The following is a 27,461-nucleotide window of genomic DNA, read 5'->3' as shown; positions in this document are numbered from 1 at the left end:
GATTAGGGAGAGTACTATGAATTTCACAGAATTAATGAAGTATCTGAACTTTCACCCACTCCCTTTATGCAAAAAATGTATGTGCCTCCACTTAATAGCACTTTACTGGATACTAAAATTTAACTACATATTGTAACAATTTTCTAGGTGTTTCTGGGACGTGTTTGTAATGCAGGTTTCTAAACTCAGGTGAAGAAGTAGAAACCTGTCTGGGACACTGCATACACAAAGTAGCTGGCAGTCCTTCCCCAAAAACCTTGTCTAAGCAGCCACGGGTGATACAAAGGATTTAACTTGCAAAGAAAGTGAACACCATGAAAATACTGTAGTCTTACTCTATTGTGAGGGAATTACAAGAGGAATGTTAAATGAAAGGGATAAGGCAAAAAAGTGAGTAGGTGCAGAAAAATGGATAAAGAGTAAATAAGGAACAGAGCTCATGATGCTGAAGAGAAGGCAAACAGACACTTTTCTGCTCCCTTCTGGCTGCTCTCTGGACCCCACTCTTACAGGAACAGCTGAGGGATAGCAGAGTGGGATCTGAATTCTGGTAGGTGCCATTGCACTACAGGAGTAGAAGGTAAATCCATTTGGGCTCCAGACCCAGCAAGCTGTTGGGAGAGACAGCAGCATGGTGGCTATGAGGGGGATGCTGTCGCTCTCTCTTCCCAATTTGTTCATCTCTCCCTATGCAAGACTAAGCAAATGAGTTTTTAATGCTGCTGCATGTCATCTATCACTGGGAAGATCTCTTGTAGCACAGGCACAATTTAGATTGCTTAAATTGAATTCAAGGTCTAAAATAGCAGAGTTGCTGTTGGTTCCTAAAATGGACCCTGCTGGCCTCAATAAAACCACAAAGGGAGGCCTGTAAGAAGTGGTGTTTGTTGGTGCTGTTGGGTACTTTGGCAAGATGCAGTAAAGATAAGTGGCTTTGCTTCCGTGTATGATTCACTTGGTTCCATTGCTAACACATCATTTAGAGATGAGGTTTTCCCCAGTGCAGTGTTTGGTTAGTGTCAGTACACAAGCCCTTTAGATTTTCTGAGAGGCTTTCCTGGTCTCTTGCAAAGGTGTTGAAACTGTTGGGACTGAGACAGTGGAAGAGTAGTGATCAGTACTGGAGTCCAGCTGCTGATGCAGAATGTAAAACTCCAGCTTGTCTCTCAAACTCACTTTTGGCTTCCAGAAATCAATCTGGTTCTTTGTCATCATGATGTGTAGAACATGTTGAACAGGACAGGCATTCATGAATAAAACTTGGGTAACAGTGCAGTCCTGTGTAGTCATACCCTACAAAACTAAACAATCTTTATGGATATAGAGCACATTCAGCCCTCTGAATCACTTCTTCCATGAGTTCTATTCCCATCATTCAACATTATTAAGTTATCTGTGATGCAGTTGTGGAATTCCCTGGTTTTATTCCATTTTAAGATGCGTGCAAATAGGATTTACTTAACGAAATCTTTTTTTTACTGAGAGATTACAGGTAAGGAGCTTGAAGGTCTAAATGGCTTTCCTTAAACTTGATGCCAGGACAAAGTGCTGTTTTGGCAAGACGCTCATGTTTGTTTTATTATATTCTACATGAGGATTAGTGTCTATAGCAGAACATTACCTGCACAGGAAGGGATTAAACTAACCTGGAATATTTTGTCAAGGCTGTTGATCTGTGACTTGAAGGCAGTCATTTTTATGGGATATGATTCAGAAGTATGAGTCTGCACTGCTTGGAGTTTCCTGGTCTGTATCATTACAGGGTTGAAGGATTTAAGCGGGAAGCACCCGCCCTCCACAGATCTTCTAACTTATTTAAATATCAATGGTCATTAAACCCACTGATCTTAAGCGCTGCTGTACTCCAGAGAAGGTGCACAGGATTTGTTTGTTTCAGCAAGATAAGTTGCTTGCTGAAATCCCAAAATATAATCCACAAGTGGACGCCACTGTGCAGAGGGAAGATTTGTCAAGATCCTGCTTTCTGTCTTTCATAAATAACCTCTGTCTTCCAGCTATTTTTTTCCCTTCTAAATAATTTTTTTAAGGAAAAGCTAAGTCTAAGTGTCCTATCTTTTCCTGGAACTATGGTTTCCTGCATTCCATCATAGGGTGAAAAGAGGAAAGAGATGGTTTAGTTTGAGCATTACCTGCTTTGGGTTATTTCCAGTGAGCTATGACTGGTCAGAAATGTATAAACTGATTTGAATTTGCCTCAGCGTATGTGGAAAATTTACTTCAAGTCATTAAAACTTTGTGAGTGGAGAAAAACCTATATTTTCAGATGTGTTCAGTGTTAGACTGTAAATATCCCTGTGGATTTTCATAGTGATCCTGTGTGCAGTGCATCATAAGACCCAAGAAAACAGAGTGCATAATGACAGAGCCAACAGAGAATCTATCTTGGGCTTTTTTGAGTTTTTGAGGAAGCCTTTATGGATAAGCCTTGAGGTCTCTCAAATAAGTAAGAGAAAGAAATGCTGGATAGATATCCCAGCCAGGCTGATCTGTTTCTTCTGGTTGGTTGATGTCAGCAAGTTGGTTGATATGGATGGTTGATGCTTTGGCTGATGCTTTCTGCCAGTTTGCTTCTGGGTAATGCTGAGTCTGCACAATCCATACACTTCCATCAAAATGTCTGTGCTCTCTACAGCTCAAGTAAAGACCAGGCAAGTTGGCAAACTCTTTAGATCAGTGCTCAGCTTTCCAGCTGCCCTGCTGGCAAGCTTCCCAGCTTTTTGGAAAGCTGAGTCCAAGAGAGTTGGGTTCCTGGGAAACCAGTTTAAAAAAATAGAAAAATGTAATTTTGCACACTCTTCAAAGGGAATTGTCTCAGAATTTCCTGCCCCTGAGAAAGTAATGTTTCCCTCTTCAGCTTTTCATTGCAGTTTGAAATATAAACCACATTTATAGGAGGTGTTTAGTTTTCCAAGCAAGCCTTTGCAGAAGACCGTGACAATATTTTTCAAGAATCATTTCCATGCTTTTAAATAGAATATAGGGACAGAATGTACTAATTCCTGAAGGGTTTGTACAGAAGTTCAGATATATTCTGAGCTAGTTCTCAAGAGATCATCAAGAGCTAAGTGCTTCCTGTCAAAGGAAATCTACCTCTTCAGGAGATTTAAGCTTCTCATGATTTTTAAGAGCCTTGGATTCATGGGGCATTTATTAAGTTTCTTTGGAGATGAGGAAAGAAGGCTTTGCTAATTATACTTGTGCTTGCATGAGAGCCTCACTCTGTCTCTGTAGGTGTGAAATTGTTGCCTGAAGAAACACAAGTGTCACTTAGGAGAGGCTGTTTCTGGTTTCTTTTTGGCAACAATCACACCCAGTTGTTTGCAGCAGCAGGGTGATGCACTGTGTGCTCCCATTGCCTGGTGTGCTTTGACTGGATGTGCTGAGTACCTGGGCCTCAGAGCACCCTTCCTCAAGCTGTAATCAAAGTGTAGTCAGAGTTCTGATTCAAATGTTGGACTTTGAATTCAATCAATCCCTCGTGTTTATAAGCCTAATTCTGCAAGTCAGGGTGCAAAACCTGGGCAGTGTTTTACAACTATGTCACACTGCAGGATTTTAGACTGTGTTCCAAGCTCTTGAGGCATGTAAATGACACAACAGTAATTTAAGAGCTTCTTTTTGCAGAATAAGATTTTGAAAAGCCCTCAGGAACTAGACACCTTATAATTATCCATTTTGAAGCTACTTTTTTTTATAATACTTCCTTTGCTACATCACAAATAAAATCCGCTGCAAATGAAAAGGTTTGTTGAGACTCTACTGTTAAATGTCATTCAGCTCTGCTTTTCTAGGAATGGAGCTGAAATAAAAATAGATTCTGATGGGTTTTACCAGCTTTGCCCTTTATCGTTTATTTTTCCCTTCCCTGCTGTGGAATAGCTTGCCAGCTTAGGAAACTTGCATGGTGCCTTTAAGAAGAAATGCTAAAAATAATTTCCTTTTTTATTTTGAGTATGATTTTTGATTAATTGCAAGAACTGCCTGCTTAATTTGGATTCTCTTCTTCTAATGTAACATTCCCTTTTTATTTGCTCCTGAGGACTCCCATTCAATTCAATAAATTCTAAGTCTGGCTTGTTTAAGATTAAAATGGAGCACTCTGTGAGAAATCTAAAACCAGGCCTATTTAAAGGATTGAGGCATCAAACCATTAGAAGAGCCCTCATTAAGAATGAGTGTCTAGATGTTGTCAGCTCTGTACAAAGCCACGGTCCCTCAGGTCCCCGATTCACAACTAAAGCTCAGAGATGTACTGCTAGCAAGGAACAGGGCAGGCTTCACTTCCTCTTTCATTTTGGAAATGGAGTTAATTTTTTGAGAAGATTTGTGCATTTGGCTTTTGCTGTTTAAGGAGGAGAGAGAACTTTATTTTTTTCTTAATGTTTTGACATGCTTCTAAAGCCTGGCCTCATTAGTGTTGGGAAAACTTCTGTGGCACTGCAGTCCTGTGGGTTTGGAGAGACCTAACTATAGAGAAATATGAGTTCCTATTTGACCTGCAACTTCTGGTGGACCCAATTTCCCAATGGTGAGGTGATGAAGTTACAACCACTGCTGATTTATACTGGTTCATGTTATTTGTTAGTAGAATCTTCTAAGTTGCTAAAATGGAGTTCCTTCCTTTTAATTTTTAGGCACCTGCATCTGTTTTGTAATCAGGTCTGTAATCAGTCTTCCTTTTAACATATTAATGGAGCAGTAGAGACAAAAATAAGGAAGATTTCATCCTTCAAACCAAGGACTTGCCATGTCTTATCATTACAATGAAACCTTTGAAAATCCAGACTATCACTTCTCAGAGACACTGGAAATTGATAGAAGGTGAGTTTATTTAATTTTGCTCTGTGACTGTGCCATGAGAAATATTCATTTATATGCAGAAGATACTTCTTCTCTGGAGTTTTAATTTGTGGATTTATTTGAATCCCTCCTTTATGGGATATTCTCAGACAAATTTTTAAAAAGAAAGCCTTCTTTCCTCATCTCAGACAAATATTATCAGACAAATTTTTAAAACTGTTACCAGGAAGGCAGCAATCAAAGGAAATGGTGTGTTTACTTTTTACATATTGAATGAATTTTAGTTAAATGTATTTATGGCATAATGTTGTACATATTTTTTAGTTCCAGTAATTTTTACAATGCGATATAACCTTGGCTGTCTTTGTTTTCCAAGCCAGTATTCCTGTTTAGTTAGAATCTAAGCTAACTTCAGGTGGAGAAAATTTTAGCTTCTTAATTCATTTGATGGTCAAATCAGAATTATGTTTTTGAAGTTGTAAATACAAAATATCTCTCAGTATCATAGTTTGTTTCATCATGTACTCAAATTCAAGATACCTATTGAGGGTTTTTATGAGAGTCAGGATTTTCTTTTTTATTGCTTGCACAGGGGGAGTTCTCAAAGGAATCCATTTTCTTACCAAACTCCTCATGATTCATCTCAGTCTGATTACTATGGAGAGCGCAGAGGGAGGGAGCAGAACTACCCTGTGGCCATCCCAATGGCTTCCCTGGGACCTGGATCTGACTGCAGCCAGGATTTACCCAGCACAAGTCCATATGGGAATTTCACAGGTATGTAATTTCTCATGTGAGCAGCTTAAAGAATGCCTGGAACAAATAACACTTGGCTCTGTCCCAAGGGAGCCCTGTTGCTTTGCAAAGCTCAACTCTGTAAATATTCCTAGCTTTTTGGTTTTTTAAGCAGTTCATGTATTTTATTAGCAAATCCATGGATTGTTGTACTAACAGATCGATAAATATTGTCTTGTGTGGACTGAGTAAGTTGTTGAGTACTGGGATGTACATTGGGGTGGGATATGGGAGTTTTGTTGAGGGACTAGCCAACACTGTTGCTGTGTTGGCATTAGATCTGTATTTTGTCATAGGCTTGGCATTCTGTGTCTGTAAATAACCCAGAGCAGTTTGCAGCTTTGTGTAACTCTGATTTCCTTCAACAGGCAATCTTTCCTTTGAGCCTGAGCCAGAACTGACTTACACCCCACATTCTACCTCCCATATGCTGGATTATCCCTACACTCATGGAATTTCCAGTGGATCAGAGGGTAAGGATTGTGGTGCATTACAATATTGCATGTCAGTCTTGGCCTCCATAAAATCATACTAATAAATATTTTAAAGTCTTCTTGTTCAGGTATGAATATCTTCACATAATAAAAGGGGTCATAAATGGGATTCTTCCGCATCAGAGAGCTGAGCTCCACACTGGGATGTGACACTGGGACTGGCCATTATATTACTGGGAAGGCCAGGCAAGGAAAGCTGTGGCTAAACTCATCTGTGTCATGACTAGAAGGCAGATGCTTTTAAGGAGTGTAGTCACCTGTTTGAATAAGTGGATGAAAAGGTGGAGAGAGCAGCTGCATTTTGGGCCCAGGGAAATGGGAGTTTGGCACATAGAACTTACTCAGCACGAAGGAGTGTGATTCCAAAATGATCCCCCTGAAGGCTGGGGAGGGATTTTTAAAGAAAGGGCTTGTCTTCCAAGAAGAAAGTCTTGAATAGTGAATGTGTGCATTTGTGAATGGGTTAGATGGAGTTCTCCATGACAGCTGAAGACTGGGCTCAGTTCCTCTTTTCCAGCATTTATCGGAAAAATTGCTTGTGGGTGTCAAAGACAACCAGGAAAGAAGTGGGGGAGCGTTTTTGCATGAAGTTAGTGAGATTAAAGGAAGACTTTTAGCTTGTTCTTGTCAAAGTGAAATTAGAATTTCTTAAGTGAAATTGTTAGGACTCTCTGGGCTTCCTAAAGAACGTGTGTTATTCAGACAGCTTCATTCGGAGACGCAACCGAAGACCACCTGATGACATCTTCATGACTTCCTCCAGCATGCTTGAAACAGATCCAATGTGCAGGGAAGGTAGGGGTTTAGATAAGGGGATCTGATTTGACAGTGTCTTATACAAGGATGGTGTGGTTGATGCTGCTCTGTTTCTCACCAGAACTGTGTGTACAGCCCTTCTGGTTATGGGGACAGCTTAGGTTTGTGTGATGGTAGTGATTAATCTTTTATGCTCTCCTAACACACTCAAATCCCATGATAAATGAAATGCAGTGCAGTGTGAAGGTGTTAAATTGTAGAAAGAGATGCTAAGCTCTTTATTAGAATTTGTTTGACCAGCTAATAGATTGCTTTCAGCCACTGTGTCTGGAATTAGCATCAAATTCCAACTATGCAGAAGCAGCCCAATTGGCAGGTCAGAGAGGTGTGTCTGTGGCATAGGTAGTGGTAAGGAGGGGCACTAACATCAACTAAAATTACAGAAGAAATAAAGCAAAAGTTTAGCTTTCCAGTCAATGTGTAGCATCATAGAAGTGTAGCTATCAAACAGTGATCAAGCAATGGACCAGAATCTTGGAGTTTTGTCAGTATTTTATTTTCCTTTATATTGCCACTCTTTCTATGAACATTATTGGACTACTTGCATCTGATTTAGAGTTCTAAGGGAGCTGAAGATATTCTGGGCAAAATAATTAAGTCTCAGCTTACACACATTGGTAGCAGTGTAAATTGGGAATGTTGTTATATCCATTTCAGGTTGTGTATAAAAATTACTGTATTCTTATCCCCAAATTCTGATTTTTGCATGGGTTTGATGCAGAGGAAGATTTAATTGGAAGTCTTGCAAGTATGTCCACCAATGAAAGGATTAAAGCAATCCAGAAGATGCCAGAGACCATGAGAAAAAAGAGAGAGATCAGGTAAAAATAAAAATTTATCTGTTTGGTTTTCAAAACATTTACTTCTAGCAACATCTAGCTATCAATTATGGGAGTTTGCCATTTGCTGAGTTTTGGCTTGCCACTTTATGTCAAAGTACTTTTTAATGCATTCTTAAAGAGTTAATGTCTTGCAACAGAAAATAATTTAATGATGGAGATAAGAAGAATCTCTCACTGTGATATAAAGAAATATCATGGTCCTGAGATTGGTTATAAATGATAACCTGAGATTATTTTCAAAGGAAACTTGGATGTTGGTAATTGAAAATGGAGAAGAGACCATATGATCTCAACCATCTTTTTGTCTCCTCACAAAATATATTTAAATTCTGCTGCCAGTGTGAGTTAGTGGAGGGGTTAGAACATGCTGTCATAGCAGGGACAGGAGCCAAGATATCAGCTGATATAAAATGAACCAGTAAGAACATCTCCATGTTGTACTAATTCTGTTCATGTGCACAGGGGTGAAACTGTATTTGCAGCATCTTCTTTGGCTTCTTGATTCAATTACAACTCATACTATAATGCTTGTCACCCCTGCCCTGCTCTTCCATAGAAACAAAGTTCTGAAAGAAATAACCAAAAAATCAAGGCATCGTGGAGCTCAGTGTACACAGGGAACATGGGGAGTGGTAAGTGCCAGAAACTTCTGTCAGTCACAACAGAGCAAACCACTCTAGCTGCAATGTTAGCACTGCCTCCAGAGGAATCTGGTGTCTTGCTTCATGTTACCTACCAAGGATCCAGTTAATTGCTGCAGTGTTCATAACAATGACTTGCACGGCAGGAGCACCAGTTCACCATCTTATGGTGCATGGAGTGGGGCAAATCCATTCTTAACAACATTAAAATGTGTATTCTTGCAACACTAAAATGTGAAGCTTTATTATGTGAAGCTGAGTCCTGTTTGCTTGCTGAGATTCATGCCTCTCCTCTTTTTCCCTGCAGTCATTTGGGCGATTTGGAAATACCCTTTCAGAATATTTTCACCAACTGCGGCCATGGCACAAGACTCTGAAGATCATTGGTGCTGAGTTTGGAACAAGTGTTCTTTCTTATTTTGTTTTCTTGAAGTGGCTGCTAAATTTGAACATCTTCTCATTCCTCATAAACTTTGGTTTCATCACAATTCCTCAGTTCCTTGCAGCAGAACCAAATAACCTTTCATTCACGGGCCTGGAGCTGCTCACTGGAGCTGTAAGTATTAAATTTAATCACACCTGTGGTTTCATGATAAGGAATAGGACAGCTCCCACCTCCAGTAATTTGTCTTCAAATGATGCTTGCTACCATGGAGATGGTAGCAAATATTCTGAATAATGTCCTTGCCTTTTCAGGGTTATTTTCAACAAACAGTGCTCTACTATGGCTTTTACACCAATGCTACAATCAGTAAAGTGGAGAATGGTCCATCTTACAACATGCAGCTGGCCTATATTTTCACTGTTGGAATATATTTTGTCATCTGTTTTCTTATCTTGTTGTTCAGGTAAACTGACTGTGAATTCCTGTTTCTCTTATGTTAAGGGGAAAATACTCACACAATAAAAAACCCCATCCTGCCAACAGTTAGAGGTAATAATTACTTGAGTATGTGTCTGTAAGTCCTTATTTACAGGTGTAGAGTTTAAATAGAAATTTCTGCTCAAAAGATAGTCTCCAGGAATCAAACCTTTATTACAGAAATTAAAAATAACTGCAAAATAGTGAAGGACAGAGAATCCCACTTCAAATTGGGAATATTGTGATCCCCTTTTGTAAGCTGTTGCTCCTAATATTGTTTCTAATTGATGTGGCCTTCCAGAGGTAAAGATTGTCAGCAACAATCTTGAGATGGAAATGCTAGAATTCTTTACATTAATGTTTATTTTCTACATTGTTGTATGTGGCATGCTCTGACATAGGTCCAATAAACTTGTGATGGGATGGAAAAGCTGACAAATCTCCCTCCTTGCCCTGCTGTACAGACTTGATGAATTTCCCTGTTACACATCTGACCAATTTAATTTTCATTGCAGCATGGCAAGATTCTTCTCCAGGAACTTTGTTAAGTTAACAAAGGCATTCTCTGTGAATGCCAGCAAGCTGCTCTGTACTTGGGACTTCAATATAACTAATGAAAAAGCTGTGAAGCTGCAACAAAAGAATCTCCTCACACAAATAAAGGTACAAACCACAGGAGGTACAAAACTAATGTGTGTGAGTCATTCTGTTAGAGACTTAGTTGTGCATACATATTTGTGTGTGCACGTACAAGTCTCTGGCAGAGTAACACAAGTGTGCTAGTTCTGTACCTAAAAGATTTAAATCTTCCTGACTTCCTGAGTTTCATTTGGTCTGAGCTCCTGGCATTGGCTTAGCTGCCTGTTTTCCTTTTCTCATTGAGCTACATATAAATATTTGTGTGCTTCTGTTCTATTGAGCAAGTCTCTGTGACTATTAAATATTTGCCATACAGAGTATTTATTCAGGTTTTTCTCCTTCCTGCTATTTAACTATTTTATAAACAAAAGGCAGGCTGGAAATATTTTCTGTGAAACTTGACTTCTAGGATAGGAACACAAAACTGCCCAGTAAATGTCCCTAGGATATTACTCTGCCCATCTTCTAGAGCAATAATCTTTCATTCCGTTTCTCTGGTAGTGCCCTGAAACAAGTTTTGCCTTATGCAGTTGACTAAGAACTTCTTCATCAGGAATTGTTTCTTTGCAGGAAGGTCTCACTGAAGTAAACAAAGAAGTTCTAAATTTTTCTGTGAAGGAGAGAGTTGGTCGTATTGCCACTCATCTCCTTGCTTGGGTTGTTTCCCTGGCAACAGCAGTAGCTTCTTGTGCTGGTGTTTACTTCCTCTCCATTAATAACCTCGAGGTAAGGCCAGAATTGGCATTTTTCCACATAGGTATTTCACACTGAGTGTGAGCACTGCTCTGTTCACTATGAGGAGCACAGGCAGGCAGAGCTGTTGTTGCTGCCAGAGCACACACAAATTCTGCTGGCCCTAAAGAGCTGCTTGGCAAGGCCTGCCCCACTGGGGACTGTGGCAAGAGTGAGGGAGCTGAGGGGTCTGAGCAAATCTCCCTCCTCTCTCCAGCTGCTTGCCTGGGCCCATGGTCAGCTTAGGGTCAGTGCATCTGGTGAGAAACAGCAAGAAGCAGCCCCAGCAGGACCTGTCCCTTATTCCCCAGGAGCTGCATTTGAGCTGGGGCTCCCACCCTTGGTCCCACATAATTTAGGGGAAGGGGAGAGGGTCACTGTGCTGCTGCTCATGGGCCCCTAAAACATGACAGTCTCTAACCTGAGAACATCCAGGGAGGTGAGCCAGGGGGCTTCCCTGTGGACACACCTTGAGACAGCATTTTGGTTAAGGCTCTAAGTTTGGGTTGTTTAATTATGTTTTTTCCTCTCTTAGCTGTTTATGAAAGGGTATAGCAATGATCTACAGAGACAAACTGCCATGTTGGTGCTACCTGTGATTGTATCTCTCCTCAACACATTGATCCCATTCTTCTTCTCCTGGCTTGGGTACCTGGAGAAGTTTCAGACTCCTGGACAGCACATATATGTCACTATTATCAGGTATTTCTTGCTGCCACCTCTTAGTGCTTTCAGCCTGAAGTTGTCTGAGTACTTTTTGATACAAAGCTGTGTCTGGGTGGTGTGGGGGGAATAGGGACCTATAGAGGAGAGTTCATCTTCTCCAAAGGCTTCTGTACACTCTTGTCATCATGACCTTCTGTCTTTCATGAGCTTCTGGGATGTTATATCTGTGCATGAGGATGAGGAATGGATTCCCTCCCAGCTGGGTGCAGTGTGACGCTGGACTTGTAGCACTCCTTGATGGCCCCTGGGCTGTTGCCCCCTCCCCAGGAAAGGAAGGGAAGTAGAGAGAGGACTGAGGTCATCTCACTTAAAAAAAAATGCCTGGGATTTACCCTGCCCAACCCCTGGTGTCCCTCAGGCCTCCCTCCCCTGAGGAGCCCCCACAGCCAGCCAGCAGCCTGTTAAGCAGATGTTGTGCCAAGGTTGTCATGCCCAGCTCCCCTTCTGCCAGGACAATAGAACAATGCCACACCTGAGCTCCCAGGAGAGCTCCTGCTAGTCCTGGCACTCTGCAGTGCCAAGAGGAGGTAAAAAGTGTGACCTGTGGTCATCCTGCCATCAGTCCCTCCAGGTATGGACCAGCTGTTGGTGCAGTTACTGTTACTTCTTCTTTTTAGAAATATCATCCTGAAAATCTCAATTGTTGGAATACTGTGCTACTACTGGCTGAACATCGTGGCTACCTCAGAGTCACAGGTAAAGTTTCAAAACACAAATCTCTGACTTGCAGTGCCAGGTTAGGAACCACTTGGATAAGATACTTGCTTCAGCAAAGAGGAGCACATGTGGTGTCTTGGGAAGCTGAGTTTCCTACCCTAACAATTTTTATTAGCAACTTGAGAGAAATCAACTGTAGAAAAACATGAATGGCCCAGCTCAAGTCTCAGCTGGATGGCAGCATTGTTCACTGAGAAGTAAACTATGATTTGCCAGGCTGCTAGAATATGTTTGATCAAGATTTCAGATCTTTGATCAAGTTTCAGATACCCAAGCATTTGGGAACAATGTTTAAATGGCATCATTTTTAAATTCTAATTTGATTTTTTTTTCTTCTGTTTCTTAAAGTGCTGGGAAACTTTGGTTGGCCAAGATATCTATCGTCTTGCTCTAGTTGACTTCATATTTTGTTTGCTTGGCTCTTTCTTTGGAGAGTTTTTACGAAGGTGAGTACTACTTTTCTAATCTCCTTTTCATTCATTAACCAAAGATATGATCTGTTTTCTCCATGTGAGAAAAGTCCAATGGCTGTGGCACCACTGAAGTTTCCTTGATTTTCCCTACCAGGCAGTCTCTGTGTACATGCCTTGTGGTTATATTGCTGTTCCTCCTTAGAAGGAGGTCAGTGTGTCCTTTGTCCCTTTGGAGATGGAAACACATGTGGGGGGAAGCCACATTCTACTCTCATGGATTTCCTGAGACTGAGGTGACAATCAGTTGTCTCAAGCACAAATCCATCCTCTCTGCACAAGCATGGGCACAGTGCTGCCTTTCCCTGGTGTACCCACTGTGATTTTTTCCCTCTTAGTTATGTCACTACAGTGCCCACAAGTTTAAAATCTGATTTTATCAGTCTTATCAAGCATATAATGAGTCTCTCAAAGGTAGAGGCCTCCAGCATGATAAATGAGAAAGTATTGTGGACAGGATGTAAGGAAAAAGTAATTTACTTCTGACATCTGTTGTTCTTAGTGCCAAACATTGCTTATGGCTTAGGCAGTATTTAAGTGCTTGCCAGCTCTACAGAGCATTTACATCCCTGGCCATACTTTTGTGTAGGAGATCCATTGTTTGCTCTCTGCCCATGATTTGAACAAGACTGGTTTACAAGGTAGGGCTTTGTTAACTTCTTTAATTTATACAAAACAATGTTGAGAAGTTCTTGAAGACTTTTCCTCCACAGCTCTTGCCAGTGTACTTTAATCCTCCTGTTCTTGTGTTCAGTAGGAAACAACCTCCCAGCAGAAAGTCACAGAACTTAAACTGCAGTATCAGCTGTGATGAATGGCCTCCCATAAGCTGGGCAAAAGCACCTGACATAGACATGTGAAAGGTTCAAAGTACAATTGCTTGTATTCAATATTCTGTGCTCAGAGTAACCTCCTGAAAGCCCAGCTCTGTTGATATGCAGTTGATAAGGTGGTATCAAGATGTGATACTTACCAAAATCTTTATTGCTCTTGCCACAACAGGCAAAAAACTGAGTCACTCCAGTTCAGGAAAAACGAGGTGACTAAAAGGGATTGTTGGTCCTTAGTAGGAATCCTCTCAGTACTTGCTCACCTGTCTGTTTCTGCTCCTTGCAACCTCAGTTAGTTTGAAGTAGGATGTATTTGAGTGGTTTTCTGTTTCAGTTGTATGAAATAGATACTAGGTCTTACTTCAACCCTGCTTTGTTTCACAAGTTTTTTTTTTGCCAAACTGATTCATTTCTGCTGTGCTGTGTAATGAATGAGCTGTGGCTGCTTTACGTGACACTAATGCAGCCTCTAATTTGTCACTGATGCTTGTTTTCAGAAGGTCATTTACAGGGATTTCTATAGAGGACTTTATCATTTAGCATTTGCTGTTGTGGTATAGTGTTTTTTCCCCCCCAGAATTATTGGAACTACAGTCTGCATGAACCTGGGGCTGCCAGAATTTGATATCGGACGAAATGTTTTAGATTTGATCTATGCACAGACTTTGACCTGGTAAGTGTTAAATTTACAGCCAAAGCTTCACTTGCATGTAGAACTATCATGGAAAAAAATCTTATTCTGTTTGTGGGAGTCTCCCAGAAAGAACAGGATAAATAACTGGGAGATGAGCTGTTCAGTGCCTTTGGTAAGGATTGTGACTTGCCAAAGTAATTATGTGTAACAAAGTAACAATAACTTGAGTCAGTAGTTTACCTGGTGGCCACCTGGTCTGGGAGAAACCTGATAGGTTCCTGCAGGAATATCCTGGAGTTTTGTTTACTTCCTCGCTGGGATGATGTCCTTGTTGGAACACTCTCAGTATTAAATGCTGGAAAAGATGCCTTATTTCCTAGAATGAGTATGTTACTCCAGTTATAAGAGGGTTCTGCAGATCTATACATAGATATGTGTGTTTGAAATTGCATATTTTCAAAGGTGGACTTACTGCTAGAGGAGCAAGGGTAACAAAATTACATTTCCAATTAATCCCACACTATCTGTATGTGAAGTTATTGTGGTATTTTTCTGCTTTCAGTACACTGAGAACTGAATGGTGACTAGTGAAGATGTAACTTTTTTCTCCCATAAATCCTTCCTTGTAGGATTGGTATCCTGTTCTCACCTCTGTTGCCTGGTATCCAGATGATAGCATTTCTTATAGTACTTTTTGTGAAAAAGGTAACAAACTTTGTATGTATTCATCATAAATAATAAAATAGTAAAATTAAAGGCTAGAGAACTAACAGTGGATGAGTGCATATATCAATATAGACACTCAGCCTGTGGCTGTGACTTTGGACTCTCAGTTACTCCCCAGCAACTCCCCTCTGTGAAGTCATCTAGGTGTAAGCAAGATCTTTCATCTAAAGATCATGGTGGAAATATCTTCTTTTCAGAATTGTTTGTCTTGGTAGTATGACCAGATGATAAGTTGTTTGTTAGGTCATGAAGCAGTTTGTAGTGTTGAATGTAGAAGAACAAAGCTGTAGGTAGAAAGATGGATTCAAATTTCCCTGAACCATGAGTTTGCATATGCTACAAAAGCAAACTCTGCCCAGCAGACTTCTAAAGAACCCATCAGAACCTCATTTTGCTTCTTACTATTTTAAGACTCTATTCTTGAAGTTTTATAAAACTACACTCTATCTATCAAATTCATATAAAAGTTGGTCTTGGAAATTTCTGATAGATGCTATTTCACCAGTTTCAGTGGGATTAACTTAAACCAAATTGAAGTGGCAGGTAACAGCATTCCAAAATACCTTCCTCTCTTTAAAGGTCAGTCTGATGAGGAATTGCCAGCCCCCTCGCAAAGTCTGGAGAACTGCTCAAATGACCACATCCTTCATTTTCCTGCTCTTTTGTCCTTCCTTCCTTGGAGTCCTGTCTGTCATTGGAGTTACTGTCTGGAGGTATGGAAGATCACTGGCCTACTAAATTGTGCTGTGTGACCTGATACCAGGCAGAGGATCTGCATTTCTCTATAAAAGAAGTTATATTAGCTATTAGGTACTGGTGGAAAGTTCCAGATGTTCATGAGACGTTCTGTACTCTGAAAACAAGATCTGCTCTGTGAGCTTGTGAGAATGTGGCTAAGTAACTTGTCCCATGACAAAGTGGGAGGAGAAACAAAGTTGCATTGAAGTTTGGATTCCTATTTAAATGCATCAAATTTTACTTTTCCTCCTCCTAAAGAGGTTTCTACCAAGTCCTAGTTCCCAGTTTACTTATAGTATAGGTGATTCTGGGTCTGCAGCAGAGAAACACCTGGGAAAACTCAATTGAGGTCAGCTCCTGGATTATTTCTGATCTTCAGAGGCTCTTTCTGCAGGCAGGGCTAAGCCTGTAGTAATGCATCTGGGTTGTTACCAGTATTTCAAAGCTGCTTTGGTTCTGTGTGTGTTACTCTGGTCACAGGAAGAAGGGCAGCATGGATACACTTTTCTCTTGACAATAGTCAGCAACATGATTTCGGTATTTAGTGAGACAGGTGACCACACATGAAATCAGATGGGATTAAAGCTGTCAAAGCTATCATTTCCTGAGGGCAAGGGGGAATTTCAGACTGTCTGGAGTGGTTCAGTTTCAGAGCAAACACTTTCCTATTTCAGTCTACCTGACAATGTTAATTCTTACAATGAGCTATCTTATTTTACCACCTTCTGTTGTTACTGAAGATCTGCAGTGACTCATGTCCCTGAAGGCAAGGCGAAATGATTTCACCTTGTGGTGAAACGTTAAAAAAATCCAGTTTTTCAATTTCCTGTAGTGTGTGCTACTGTGATTGACAGGTTATATTTATGTCAAGGTTGTGCTTACAGGGCTTGGTACTGATCCATTGCAGCAAGGACTCATGTCTCACTGCATAGTCTGGGGTGGGCATTTAATGGCTGGAGAGGAACACAAGTTAAAAATGAAATACAGATCATGGAAGTACCCTGGGAGTCCAAAGACAGTAGAGGGCATCTTGATGTACAAAATCACAATATTAACTAATTCACTGATTAACATACAAAGCTTTAAGTAGCTGTTTTTCCACACTCTCAGGTTAAAACCTTCAGAAGAATGTGGTCCTTTCAGAGGTTTGCCTTCCATGTATGCAGCAGTTGATCAGTGGATACAAATACTGGAAAGCTACACTGTCTCAAAATGGGTAGTGTGGATCTACCACAATTTAATTTCAAGTGAACTTTTCTTCTTCATCATCTCTACTGTTGTACTGTAAGTATCTGCTAATGAAAAGAACTAGAAAAAGGCCTTAAGTGGAAAAAACTGGCAATGACAGAGTAACTCTATGTTATTTTGTTATCTGAAATGCAGCTTGTATTGTTGACTCACTTAAATGACCTATCATCTTGAATACAAGTCCACAATTTTTTGGATCTTTTACAAAAGAATGTTTAAAGCAATTTCATGCATTTACCTTGTTTTAGGCAAATCCATGTGTTTCCCATTCCTTGTGTAATTGTATATATCTATTTTCTGCGTGTGGGTACAAAGATGTGGGTATATAAGTCTTTTAATGAGTTAAAATGAACAAGATACATTTCTATCTAGACACTGACTAGAATAAAGTGCTCATATGATGGACCTTTTATTTTGTTTTCTTTAGAATTGTTACTTATCTTTACTTGGAAATAATACAAGCAAGAAAGACCATGACCAAACTCTTACAAAACCAAATTATTAATGTAAGTTTGGCCTTCATTTGTATCTTTTGTGTAATTTGGCTTCTATGTTGATTGTCTCATCCAGCTTTGTGGGGCTGTAACCTGTTTTTCCTATAACTGTAGTAGGAGGGTGGGAGCCCTTCCCCATGGGAGTTGCAGGGAAATTTAACTCACAGACAGAGTTGTAGCAAAAGAATTTTATCTTCAAGATGTGTTGCTGCAGCTCCCTCTGTAGACAGATTATTTTAGAATAGAAAGAATTATTTTGGTCACTGGTTACTTACAGACCTTGAGCCTCTCAAGGATAATTAGTGCATTCCAGCTAATGATCAAATATATCTTGACTACAGGCAGGAAAAGATAAGAAATTTCTACTCCAAAAGCTACGAAGAGAGCAAAGGGCAAAGAGAAGTTCGTCTGCCCTGGGAGGAAGAGGCCAGCAGGTCAGTCTGACAGCTCAGCTGCTGCTGTTTAATTGCTTGGGGCAGGTCCATGGGGCTCCTCCAGCTGTGCAAACAGCCTGCTGGTTTGGGATAAGGCTGTGCTTCAAACTTCATCTAAATGCTTGCTACTTAACTCCAGACAGCAAAAGGATGCTATGAAAGTTCCCTAATTATTTGTTCCAGGCTGGAATTCAATCTGGATATAGAAAAGTCCTTCCCTCACCAGACATAATTTATGGTTATGAAACTTCAAGAAAACATTCCTAATGTTCATATGCAGTGGTGGTCACCATAGGGTTTGGTCACATCTGAACCTTGCCCAGGCTAAGAAGGAGTCTGCCTTCCTCCCCAGCAATGGATTTCCTTAGGGGGTTGTGATTTGTGGTTATTTTCAGCTGAGGTAAAACTGAGTGCTTTGACCTAACCCCATTTTAAATCCCATACAACACTGATAACTAAAATTAAATTTATTTCTCAAGGCAGTCCTGCCTGCTGAGCCATCAAACTAGTGCTAAAATGTGGACATATAGATGCTGTCTGGTGTTTTTATTTGGGTTGAGTAAAAACTCCTTGACCTAAATACTGATAAAGTATTTGGTAGGTTCCTCTCCTTCCTCCCAAAAAACCAAATCCGCCTGTATGACTGGCTATCATTAAAATGATTACATAAATAAAAAAACAAGTATGGATAATAATTGATATTGTTAACTATAAATATGTGTGTGATAATACAAATAAATGTTGACTGTAAAGAGGTAAGCTGAATATGAAGGGACATTTTCTATGTGCTGGGGATTTTCAGACCACATCTGCCCGTGTTGGGTGTCACAAGTGGGACTCCTGAGAGGGAGCTTTGTCACCTCCCAAGTGTGGATGTTCTTGTAGTTAAGATCAGATTTCAGAAGGAGGTGCCAGAGTGATCTCATTGTGGATTTAGTAGAAAGGCCATCTCCCTGAGACAAGGGAGATGAGCAGTGCTGACCACACAGTCACAGCTGGAGGCCAGATCACACTGCTGATGCCAAACACTGTTTTTCAGAGAAGCTCCTCTTCATACCACCCATCCATGCAACCTGCCCAGGAGGTGCCAGGCTACTCAGAAAGGGCATTTGACAGAAGCCAAAACACATCCTACCATGAGGTGAGATGGTCAAAAGAGGGAAATGTAGATTCCCCTATACAGAATCTGGGGTGTGGCATAGGTGATGGGTGTATGTGCGGCAAAGTCCTGTATGCATGGAAATAACTTTAAAGATTAACTTGAACAGATACAAAAATTTGATCAGAATAGCTATTGAACACTCATAATCACAAACCTGTTCAAGACTTGGAGAGTATGGTTTTGTTACAGATAACTGGTATCTTTTCAAATACAAGATAACATACACAGGAGGGAAATCATGACCTAAATTTGCTTGTGAATTTTGTTTTCAGCATCCCTTTTCTGTTGAGATCTCAAGCAGCAGTGACTTTCCACCAGGTAAGCAACTAAGATGAAACACAGGAAACTCTTAAAAATTCAGCTCAGTAAAAATGTTTGATGTACTGACACAGCATGTGACAGCTGCATGTCAGGGACACAGCATTTTAGCATCTCCTGTAGAGAGAAAACAAAATTACTGGGTGTTGCCATCTTATAGCAGGGGTTCCACACTGTTGTCTCCTTATCACAATAGTTCCATACCTTCTTGGTGTCTCTCATGGGCTGCTCCTCTGAGCACTGACTCTTTCTTCTTCTCAGAGCAGCCAACTGACCCCAGTTCCCTTCTCAAGCAGCCACCCCACTTTTTTCTAGCACTCTTCTTCTCATTGCTTACAGTGTGGCCTGTTAAAGTCAGGCCTGTTCCTAATCTTTGATAATTGGCCCAGCTGCAACTCCTTAGGGGTAAGATTACTTTCTACACTATTTTTATTTTCTTCTATTCTATCTCCCTACAACTGGGCTTGTGGGGTGAATTTTTTTCTACAGACTGTGCTTTTTGGTAGCTTGTTCTGTGTTGGTGGTGACTTCTAAAGACTGACCAGCAGCTTATGTATACTAGAGAGTGAAATTCCTGGGTAAATGAGCCATTTTGTCTTATGGGCTGTAGAGTCCCTAGAACATCATCCTGCTCAGAGTAAAATTAGGCAATGGGATCTTGCGTGTCAGTCTGAATTTCCATGTAAGTTCATTGCAAAAAGTTGACAGAAGAGATCCCTGCAGAGCAGGGGCCGTTCTGGCAGGGAGGCTGCCCCCAGCAGCGGGGTTAACGCTGTTTGCCTTGTGCCGAGCAGGCGGCGAGCCCAGCCCGTCCCGGGCCGTGGCGCTCGCCCTGCGCGCCCGGGCAGCGGCGCTGGGGGAGGACAGCGATGGCAGCGGGGGATTCCAGCCCTAAACGGGCACGGACAGCAATGGCAGCGGGGGATTCCAGCCCTGGGCAGCACCGAGTGAAGGCACTGCTGCAGGAAGCCATCCTCTCTTGCACTAATGATAAAAGAATCTCTCAAACATCTTTTTTTATGTCCAAATGGAAGGAAAAAAATAGAAGAACAGGTTGTAAAATGTGTCGGGACTTCGGTTTTTTACTGTGATAGGCAATATCCACGTGTGGGGGCTGTTTTGCAGCAGTGGTGTTTGGTGACAGTCCCCCAGGACTGGCACCACCTCGATGCAGTAAGGCTCCCTCCATAGCTGGCCATGTGTTGTTGACTAAATATAAGGGAACTTGTGCCTAACTGTAAATAAAAGTTGTGTTTTAAAACTATTTTTCTAACAGTTATATTGTTTTACCTGTTTTATCAGCTTTTATCTGCAGTATTGGTCAAATAAACAGAAATATATTAAAGTGCAGTTGTTTTTAATGACTGAAACATTGTAATGGCTGTGAAATAACTTGTGTGAACTGGGTTCATTTTTCTGAGCCATTTTCACAGTTTATTATAGTCACTTAAAAGCAGCTTTGATGAAGCCATCAGAACTAAGAGTGACTACTTACCAAATTCTCATCTGTGTAAAACTATTGCTTGTAAACTGGAACTTTACATGTCTTTTACGCTAAAGGATTGATTGGAAGTAACACAACTAAGACTTATTTTTTAAATTATTTTTTTATCATACATGACTGTGAGATTTCATGCAGCTTCTTTTTATTCAAGACTACAACTTTGCCACCACCACGATAATTTTTGTTTTGTTTAGCTCATTTTCTACTAGTGCCTGTATTTTTCCTCCCTTGTTGCTCTGGAAGGAGGCACATCTTTTCATCTTGCTCATAATTTAGGCTAAAGACAACCCAAAGCCAGCCACCACAAGCACAGAAAAAAGGACAAATTTTACACACAGTGCAAGAGCAGAGATTCAATTTTGTTTTCCTGCACATACAGCTGAGGAGCCTGGCTGTGGGCACTGGACATGGACCTGGTGTTTGCACTGAGGATGGTGACTCAGCAGTGCCAGAAACTCAAGCAGCAACCACAGGTGGACCTTTGAAGCAGGGCCATTTGCCATGAAAAGTCATTGCCCTTCAGTGGGCTCAGCAGTAACACCACAGCACCCAGGAAGGGGCAGGACAGGATCTGGACATAAACCTACACATTCTATAGGATGTGCAGCAGGAGGCTGAGATTGCTGCTTCTGCAGTGCAGGGGGGTGAGTGAGTGACAGGGAAAAGCACTTCCTTTGTTCTTCTTTGTGTCTGGATGGAGCTCAGGAAACAAACAAAAAATCAATCCCCCCAGCAGGTCACAGCATGAATCTGGTAATTCCAGAAGTTTGGATCTACCATAACTGGGACAACCTGCACTAATTTTGACATTTTATATAAATACTCTTCTGCACAGCTGATAAAGAATACTTCCCCATGAATTCTCACAGACTTTTTATTTTAACTGCAGACTCTTTGGAGTTCAAGTTTAATCTGGATTACAGTTTCCATATCCCTCTGAGTGCCCTTCAATCATGCAGCCAAAAGCAAACTAAAAAGACATTTCAGCTCCATTTGTTCTACTACTTACCAGCACGCTATATATAGCTTTACCTTAAAAAGAAATACATTCGTGTGCTGTGGTTTTTTTTCTTCATTAGAAGAAACAATTTCCTATCCTCCACCGGTTCTCTTAAAAGGCCTGGAAGATAAGAAGCTAATCAAGTTTTATTTGTTAATTCTCATAACCTTCACATCACATCACACATGGAAAGTTGGCTTTTCTTCCTCATCAGTATTTAGCACAGCCATCTTTCCACGCAGGGCAGGGAAATAGACTCATCTTCTATTTTGGCACCATTGTACCATTATTTCCAGTTTTTGTTTTAAGAACAATAATGTCAATGATTTTAAGGTGCTATGAATCAACCTCAAATTAGTATACACTTGTAGGACATGCTAGTTCAAATTACTAACATCAAGTTATGATTTGAAATTTTGACACCAAAATTGCTGACACCATTTTAGAACCAAAATTATCTGATTCTTTCACATGACAGTGATTTCCTCTGACTCTCTGGCTGCACCAGAAGGTTCCTGCATTTGAGATGTGACCAGAGGCAGAAGCCAGGTGCTGCTCTGCCTTTCCCAGGGCTCTCCTCAGCAGTCCATCAGCCCTGCCAGGAGGACACTGTGCCTGGCTGGCTCAGTAGTGGGGGTCACAGTCCTCCAGCAAGCTGTCAGTGATGTAGCTGCAGTCAAGGACACTCTCGTAGTAGCTTTTCTCTGCAAATGTGTTCACTGTCCAGGCCACCACTCGAATTCCTCTGGAAGACCAGTGCCTCACATAGTCCCTGCAAGGAACAGAGACACCCTGAGAGCAGCCTGACACTACACAGAGCTAAGGCAGACAGTGCTGAGGCTACAGCTGAATTTTGGTCTTGCATCAGCAGCACATCAAGGAACAACAGTGTGTCATGTTCTGCAACTTCATCTTTTTGTGTTTTCTTACTGTAAATAGGCAAAAGCAACAAATACTTTTTCTCTTTGAGATTAACAGAAGGTAAAAATTCAGATAAAAAAGAGGCTTAAAATCATAAACCAGCATGGAGTAAAGAAATTATCAAGACACCTCATGCAACACTAAATGGAACATTTTGATAAGCACACACTGTGTTAACTGCACCCTATATACTAACAGAAGAGAATGTCTCCTGATAAATGAGCAAACTCCAACACTTACTGAGAAACAAAATTCTTCTGTATGAGGAAAGCTGAAACCCCGCACAATCTCCACAAGAAACTGTGCAGGCTCCAGTCCAGAATGACATCCATCACCATGTACAAGAAATGCTTCCAGGAGGAACTGAATCGGGGTGTCCCATCTCCCAGGTGACTCAGCTGCCAGGGCCTGTGGGTCAGTGCTGTCACAACATTTCTGTCAGCTTGTCTCATCTGAAGGACCAAGGAGAAAAGACTGTAATTCATCCAAAAGCCCAGCTGCATCAAATACAATTTTTGAGATATTAGATACAAAGTCCTAGCTTGCATTTACAACACTACCAGAATCCTTCTGCCCTTCCCCTCCAGATCCTTTTGTAACTCTTTTACAAAGATGTTTATATTTTATAGGGTTTTTTTCTTCAAATCATACTAAATAAGCACCAGCTCATATGTTAAAGAAATAACAGAGCAGTCATGCAATGTATATAATGGGGAAAAAAAGTAAGTAGACTTGGCAATGAGGATAGAGTTTTAGGAGTAAGCTAGAATAAAAAGGGGTTATTTAGCAGGTACCTTGCACACAGATACCTGACCGGACACCAACTAGAAGAGCAATGCACATTTGTCTGCACTGCTTTCAGAAGGGAGGGAATTGCTGTAGACTCCTATTTGCATCTAATGAGTAGAGTCATCTAATAAGATTATGCATTATGCTTCATTTGTTTTTAAAAGCCTTAGGAATTTGAACAGCCCAAAAGAAACCTGGAACTGGGAGTTTAATACCATACTGAAATTCCCAGACAGGACTGCAAAAATAAAAAATAAACTTTTAGGAAACATCACCTTATAAACAACATCTGGCATGAAAGAACAGACAATGCTGCTGTTATACAACTGTGGAAATTCCTGGTAGAGTTGTTTCAGTGCATCAACTGCCTGCAATTAGAGACACACAGAGATGTTATACATACACTCATATTTAATTTATACTGCAAAGACATTTTAGATCAATTTTAAAAACACTTCCCTGCTGTGTTACAAGACTGAAATAGAAAGGGAGAAGAAGAAAAACAGCATCTTGTTTATAGCATTAACACAGAAATGATATTTTGGTTTTTAGCAAAAGAATTTCTGTTCATTACTCTATTTACAATAATGAGTAGGGTTCTCAGTGTTTGAAATGCCCTTAAATATGTTGTGGATATAATTTTTACTACTGCCCAGGCTTTGGTTGAAGAGTAAAATTATTTATTCCTATATTTTGCTAGGCTAAAGAAAAAAATTACTGTAATTTATATAAAATAATAGTGGTGGATCATTTTCATCTGCCTTCAGTAATGCAAATTATAGATCCCTTGCTGGAGGCTGAAGATGAGGTTGTGACTCCCCCCAGCACAGCAGGGAATTCCCTTTGCTCTGTTTCACTGGGAGCTGAGTGCAGCACTTGCACCAGCCTTGTGCCAGCCTTAAGCTGCAGCTTCCCAGGACAGCTCTGGGTGTCACAAGCAGCAGACCTGGGCTCACTCCTGTTAAAGAAGGGACTGCAGCCCAGGGAGCAGTCTGAGACCAGCACAAGAGCAGGTCAGAAACCCCAAGAAGGGGTGAGGGGAGGTGTCAGTGAGCAGTGTCACTGTCACTGCAGTGAGCAGTACCTGGTTTGCATGGCCTTTCACATCAAAGTAGATTGTCAGATTGTGATGCATGGACTCCACGACAGCTTCTCTCAGAGTTGGCACCTTTTCATCCTGGAATTGGCTCCTGTAGAAACACAGAACTCCTTGGAATGCAGTCAACACACATGTGCACACACATGGGCCTGCATGGCACCAGCCACACAGGGCTGATTCCACCACAGTTTGCTGCTGCACTGGAACTGGATGGGATCCAATGCTCACTGGCCCCATGTCCCATCCCAAAACACCAACCCCAGTTCTTCACCTCCTTCCCACAAACAGCTTCCAGTCCCAACTGCTGCCTTCCTCCTGCTCCTACTGCACTCCCCAGCCCTGAGCCAGAAATGCAGAGCCTGGCAGAACAGGCAGGGCAAGCTGAGGATCAGCAGAAGCAGCTTCTCCCATCAATAATAAATCATTCCTGATGGAGTGACAGTTCATTCACTCCTGACAATGAACAGCAGCTGCTCAGCAGTCACTGCCTGTGGAAATTCCCCCTGCCTGGCCCAGGTGATCACCCTTCCAGTGAGACAGGGGAGATACTCCTTGTGCCACACACTCACAGGAGGCACACCTGCAGCTCTGGAATTCTCTAATGCAGTGTCTCAGGAGCACACACAGAGTCCTTCCTCTGAAATGGACTCACTTAGGATACTTCACAAGTTGCACTGCTATCAAATTCTTAGTAATGTATAACAATATTTCCCCCTGCATACCCCTAGGAATGACCTAATCAGCCACTAGGGTCACAGTGAGGCCACCCAAAATCTGTCCAGCACCTCTTCACCAGTATAAACCTGATGTGTAGAATCCCCAAAACACAATCAGTCAAGAAATACATGTGAATAAAACTAATCTTAGAAGTGATTCCTGTAGCCAATTCTTACATACCATGATCTCAGCACCTTCAGTGTCCTGCAGTCAGTTTAGGACAAGCTTATGTAAATATTGACCTGTTTCACATTAGATGCCTATGGATTTTGTCCTCAAAAGCCAGTTTATCTTCACTGTGTTTCACTGTTCCTAATCTACTGATTGGTAAGGAGATATAGTCTCATATGCCTCTAAAATCAAATTAGAAGTAAAATATAGGACTAAGTTTTAAATTTAAAAAAAATGTTCATCAGTGATAGATCAAATCAATAACTTCGTTCAGCAAGAATTATTTTTCCACTGTTGAAAGTATAATTTCAACAGAGCAGTTCATTTACCGTAGCCTATGTTTTGCAGCTGGATTCAGCTTCCTGATTTCCTCAAAAGTCAGGTCCTGCAGTCTCCCAGCCCCATCAGTTGTCCTTTCAACTGTGTCATCGTGCATGAGAATGGGGACACCATCTGCACTGAATTCAAGGTCCAGCTCCACACCCGTTGCTCCATTCTCAGCTGCCTTAAAAAAAATTTTAAAAATCACATACACAACAGAAAAGACAGCTTTATAGATTTGACACAGGTACAGCTATAATTAGCTTCTATTTTGGTAAAAAATATAAAACATTAATGTACTTTTCAGTAGTCTTCATCTGCAGAAAAAAAGCAGGTTTTATCCAAGTCATTACTGAGTATTTAAAAATCAACTGAACCATCAAATCTATTTTACAGCTGAAACCATAATGATTCTGCCTCAGTCTTGGGATTGAAACTGTTTCAGGAGAAAAATGAAGAAAAGAATCCTGCTCTCTCCTTCTGATGTAATAACCCTGGAGTCCTTATGTTCTTTTCTGAAAGACAAGAGAAGCAAATGTCAGCACTTTAACATTTAGTCAACACTGCTTACCACGTGTATAGCAAGCAGTAGATGGATGGCAAATCCCTGCTCCTCTCTGAGGAGTGCCCTTATCAGAGAGCAAGAAGGAGCCAGGCTGCCTTAGAACATTTCATACACCCTTTTCCTGCCCTGGATCTTTCCCAAGAACTCTTCAGAAAAACACTTGAGTGAAGTGCTACAACACCAACTGCTCTGAAGGACAAATGCCCTCCTGGGAAAAGGGACAACGCACCAGAAAGACAAAACTGAGTAGAGAGGTTACCTCCAGGTGTCTGCTACATAAGGATTGTGCAGCTTCAGCATTTACCAGGACTAAGAATCCTGTCTCACACAAAGGTAAGAGATCCTCAGAGCAGCAACGTCTCAACCTCACAGAAACACTACATTTCAAGACTGATAAACTGGAACTGGGACGTGGGGTAGGACGAAGAAACCATAAACCATACATATTGTAAACAGACTCCAGTATCTTTGTAAACACCCTATAAATCATTACCACCAAGCCCAGCACAATAGCTCTTCTAATCCGTGCCCCTCTACTGTAAAATCTATGTGTTAGGGACAATAATCCTAGTGACCAGAAAGGTACTGAAACCTCAAAAAAGTCTAGAGACCAGAACCACACGAAGGCCTCCACCCCAAGAGACATTATGAATTCAAACACATGGCTACTGACTGCTTTAACCCACTACAGAGCAAGCACAACCAACATGTAATCAATACAGTTTTTTTCTATTTCAAATGATTCTCAGAAAGAGACTGTGAACCCTGGCTGTGCCTTGATGCCTTGCACATGAGGCAGCACTAAGGCATGGCAGGGCTGCCCACAGTGAAGTTCTGGTATCAGATTTCCCCCTAAATGTGGATTTTCATCATAGATCTTCAAGGTTAAAAAAACCAGCCCGTTACAGACTTGCTGTCCGTTCTCTGTGTGCTGTTGCTACATCAACGAAACCCAGTATTTCATTATCGCTGCACCGCTGAAATATCCATCAGCACCAAGGCTACAACAACTCCCACAAGATTCGGAGCTGAAGCTCCACACAGCTTCCAGCAGCTATCGGCAGAGCGGCCCGAGTTACTGACGCTGAGGGCGGCTTGCTGCTGTGAGGGCGGATTATCGGACACACTCCCAGCCCCGGGACCCGTGCTGACCTGTCGGATGGCCCCCAGCGTGTTCTCGGGCGCGTCGTGCGCTCCGCCGCGGTGCGCGATGCGGGCGGCGGCGCCGCGGGGCC

At 41.3% G+C, this 27,461-nt stretch overlaps 2 protein-coding genes across 2 annotated transcripts; one reads left to right on the top strand and one right to left on the bottom strand.

Annotated features, from left to right (window-relative positions):
* Positions 1–4,659: 4,659 nt before the first annotated feature.
* TMC5 (transmembrane channel like 5) lies at positions 4,660–20,403 on the top strand. Its single transcript, XM_031056525.1, has 22 exons — positions 4,660–4,842; positions 5,414–5,598; positions 5,985–6,089; positions 6,813–6,905; positions 7,648–7,747; positions 8,325–8,400; positions 8,717–8,965; positions 9,106–9,257; positions 9,787–9,934; positions 10,481–10,636; positions 11,178–11,344; positions 11,986–12,064; positions 12,434–12,531; positions 13,963–14,058; positions 14,649–14,724; positions 15,325–15,458; positions 16,594–16,767; positions 17,159–17,237; positions 17,567–17,659; positions 18,699–18,800; positions 19,094–19,139; positions 19,934–20,403. Exons 1-22 carry the CDS (start codon positions 4,769–4,771, stop codon positions 20,032–20,034), a joined length of 2,583 nt encoding a protein of 860 aa, XP_030912385.1. The 5' UTR covers positions 4,660–4,768; the 3' UTR covers positions 20,035–20,403.
* Positions 20,404–21,444: 1,041 nt separating this feature from the next.
* GDE1 (glycerophosphodiester phosphodiesterase 1) lies at positions 21,445–27,455 on the bottom strand. The gene is made up of 6 exons (XM_031056499.1): positions 27,379–27,455; positions 25,670–25,845; positions 24,438–24,543; positions 23,629–23,721; positions 22,805–23,016; positions 21,445–22,415 (listed from the first exon to the last, which is right to left on the bottom strand). Exons 2-6 carry the CDS (start codon positions 25,774–25,776, stop codon positions 22,268–22,270), a joined length of 666 nt encoding a protein of 221 aa, XP_030912359.1. The 5' UTR covers positions 25,777–25,845; positions 27,379–27,455; the 3' UTR covers positions 21,445–22,267.
* Positions 27,456–27,461: the final 6 nt, after the last annotated feature.

The sequence above is a fragment of the Geospiza fortis genome, unplaced genomic scaffold (assembly GCF_000277835.1).
Source record: "Geospiza fortis unplaced genomic scaffold, GeoFor_1.0 scaffold237, whole genome shotgun sequence".
NCBI lineage: Eukaryota > Metazoa > Chordata > Aves > Passeriformes > Thraupidae > Geospiza > Geospiza fortis.
The sequence above is the reverse complement of the archived record's forward strand: the minus strand, read 5'-3'. Positions and strand labels throughout refer to the sequence as shown.

Excerpts from the sequence above, each read along its gene's own strand:
- GDE1 (XM_031056499.1), bottom strand. The coding sequence starts at position 25,776 with ATGCACGATGACACAGTTGAAAGGACAACTGATGGGGCTGGGAGACTG. Across the intron at positions 23,722-24,437 it reads TGAAAGGCCATGCAAACCAG|GCAGTTGATGCACTGAAACA; the intron begins GTACTGCTCACT and ends CTCTAATTGCAG. Across the intron at positions 23,017-23,628 it reads TGCCAGATGTTGTTTATAAG|ATGAGACAAGCTGACAGAAA; the intron begins GTGATGTTTCCT and ends TTGGTCCTTCAG.
- TMC5 (XM_031056525.1), top strand. The coding sequence starts at position 4,769 with ATGTCTTATCATTACAATGAAACCTTTGAAAATCCAGACTATCACTTC. Across the intron at positions 8,401-8,716 it reads CACAGGGAACATGGGGAGTG|TCATTTGGGCGATTTGGAAA; the intron begins GTAAGTGCCAGA and ends TTTTCCCTGCAG. Across the intron at positions 9,935-10,480 it reads ATCTCCTCACACAAATAAAG|GAAGGTCTCACTGAAGTAAA; the intron begins GTACAAACCACA and ends GTTTCTTTGCAG.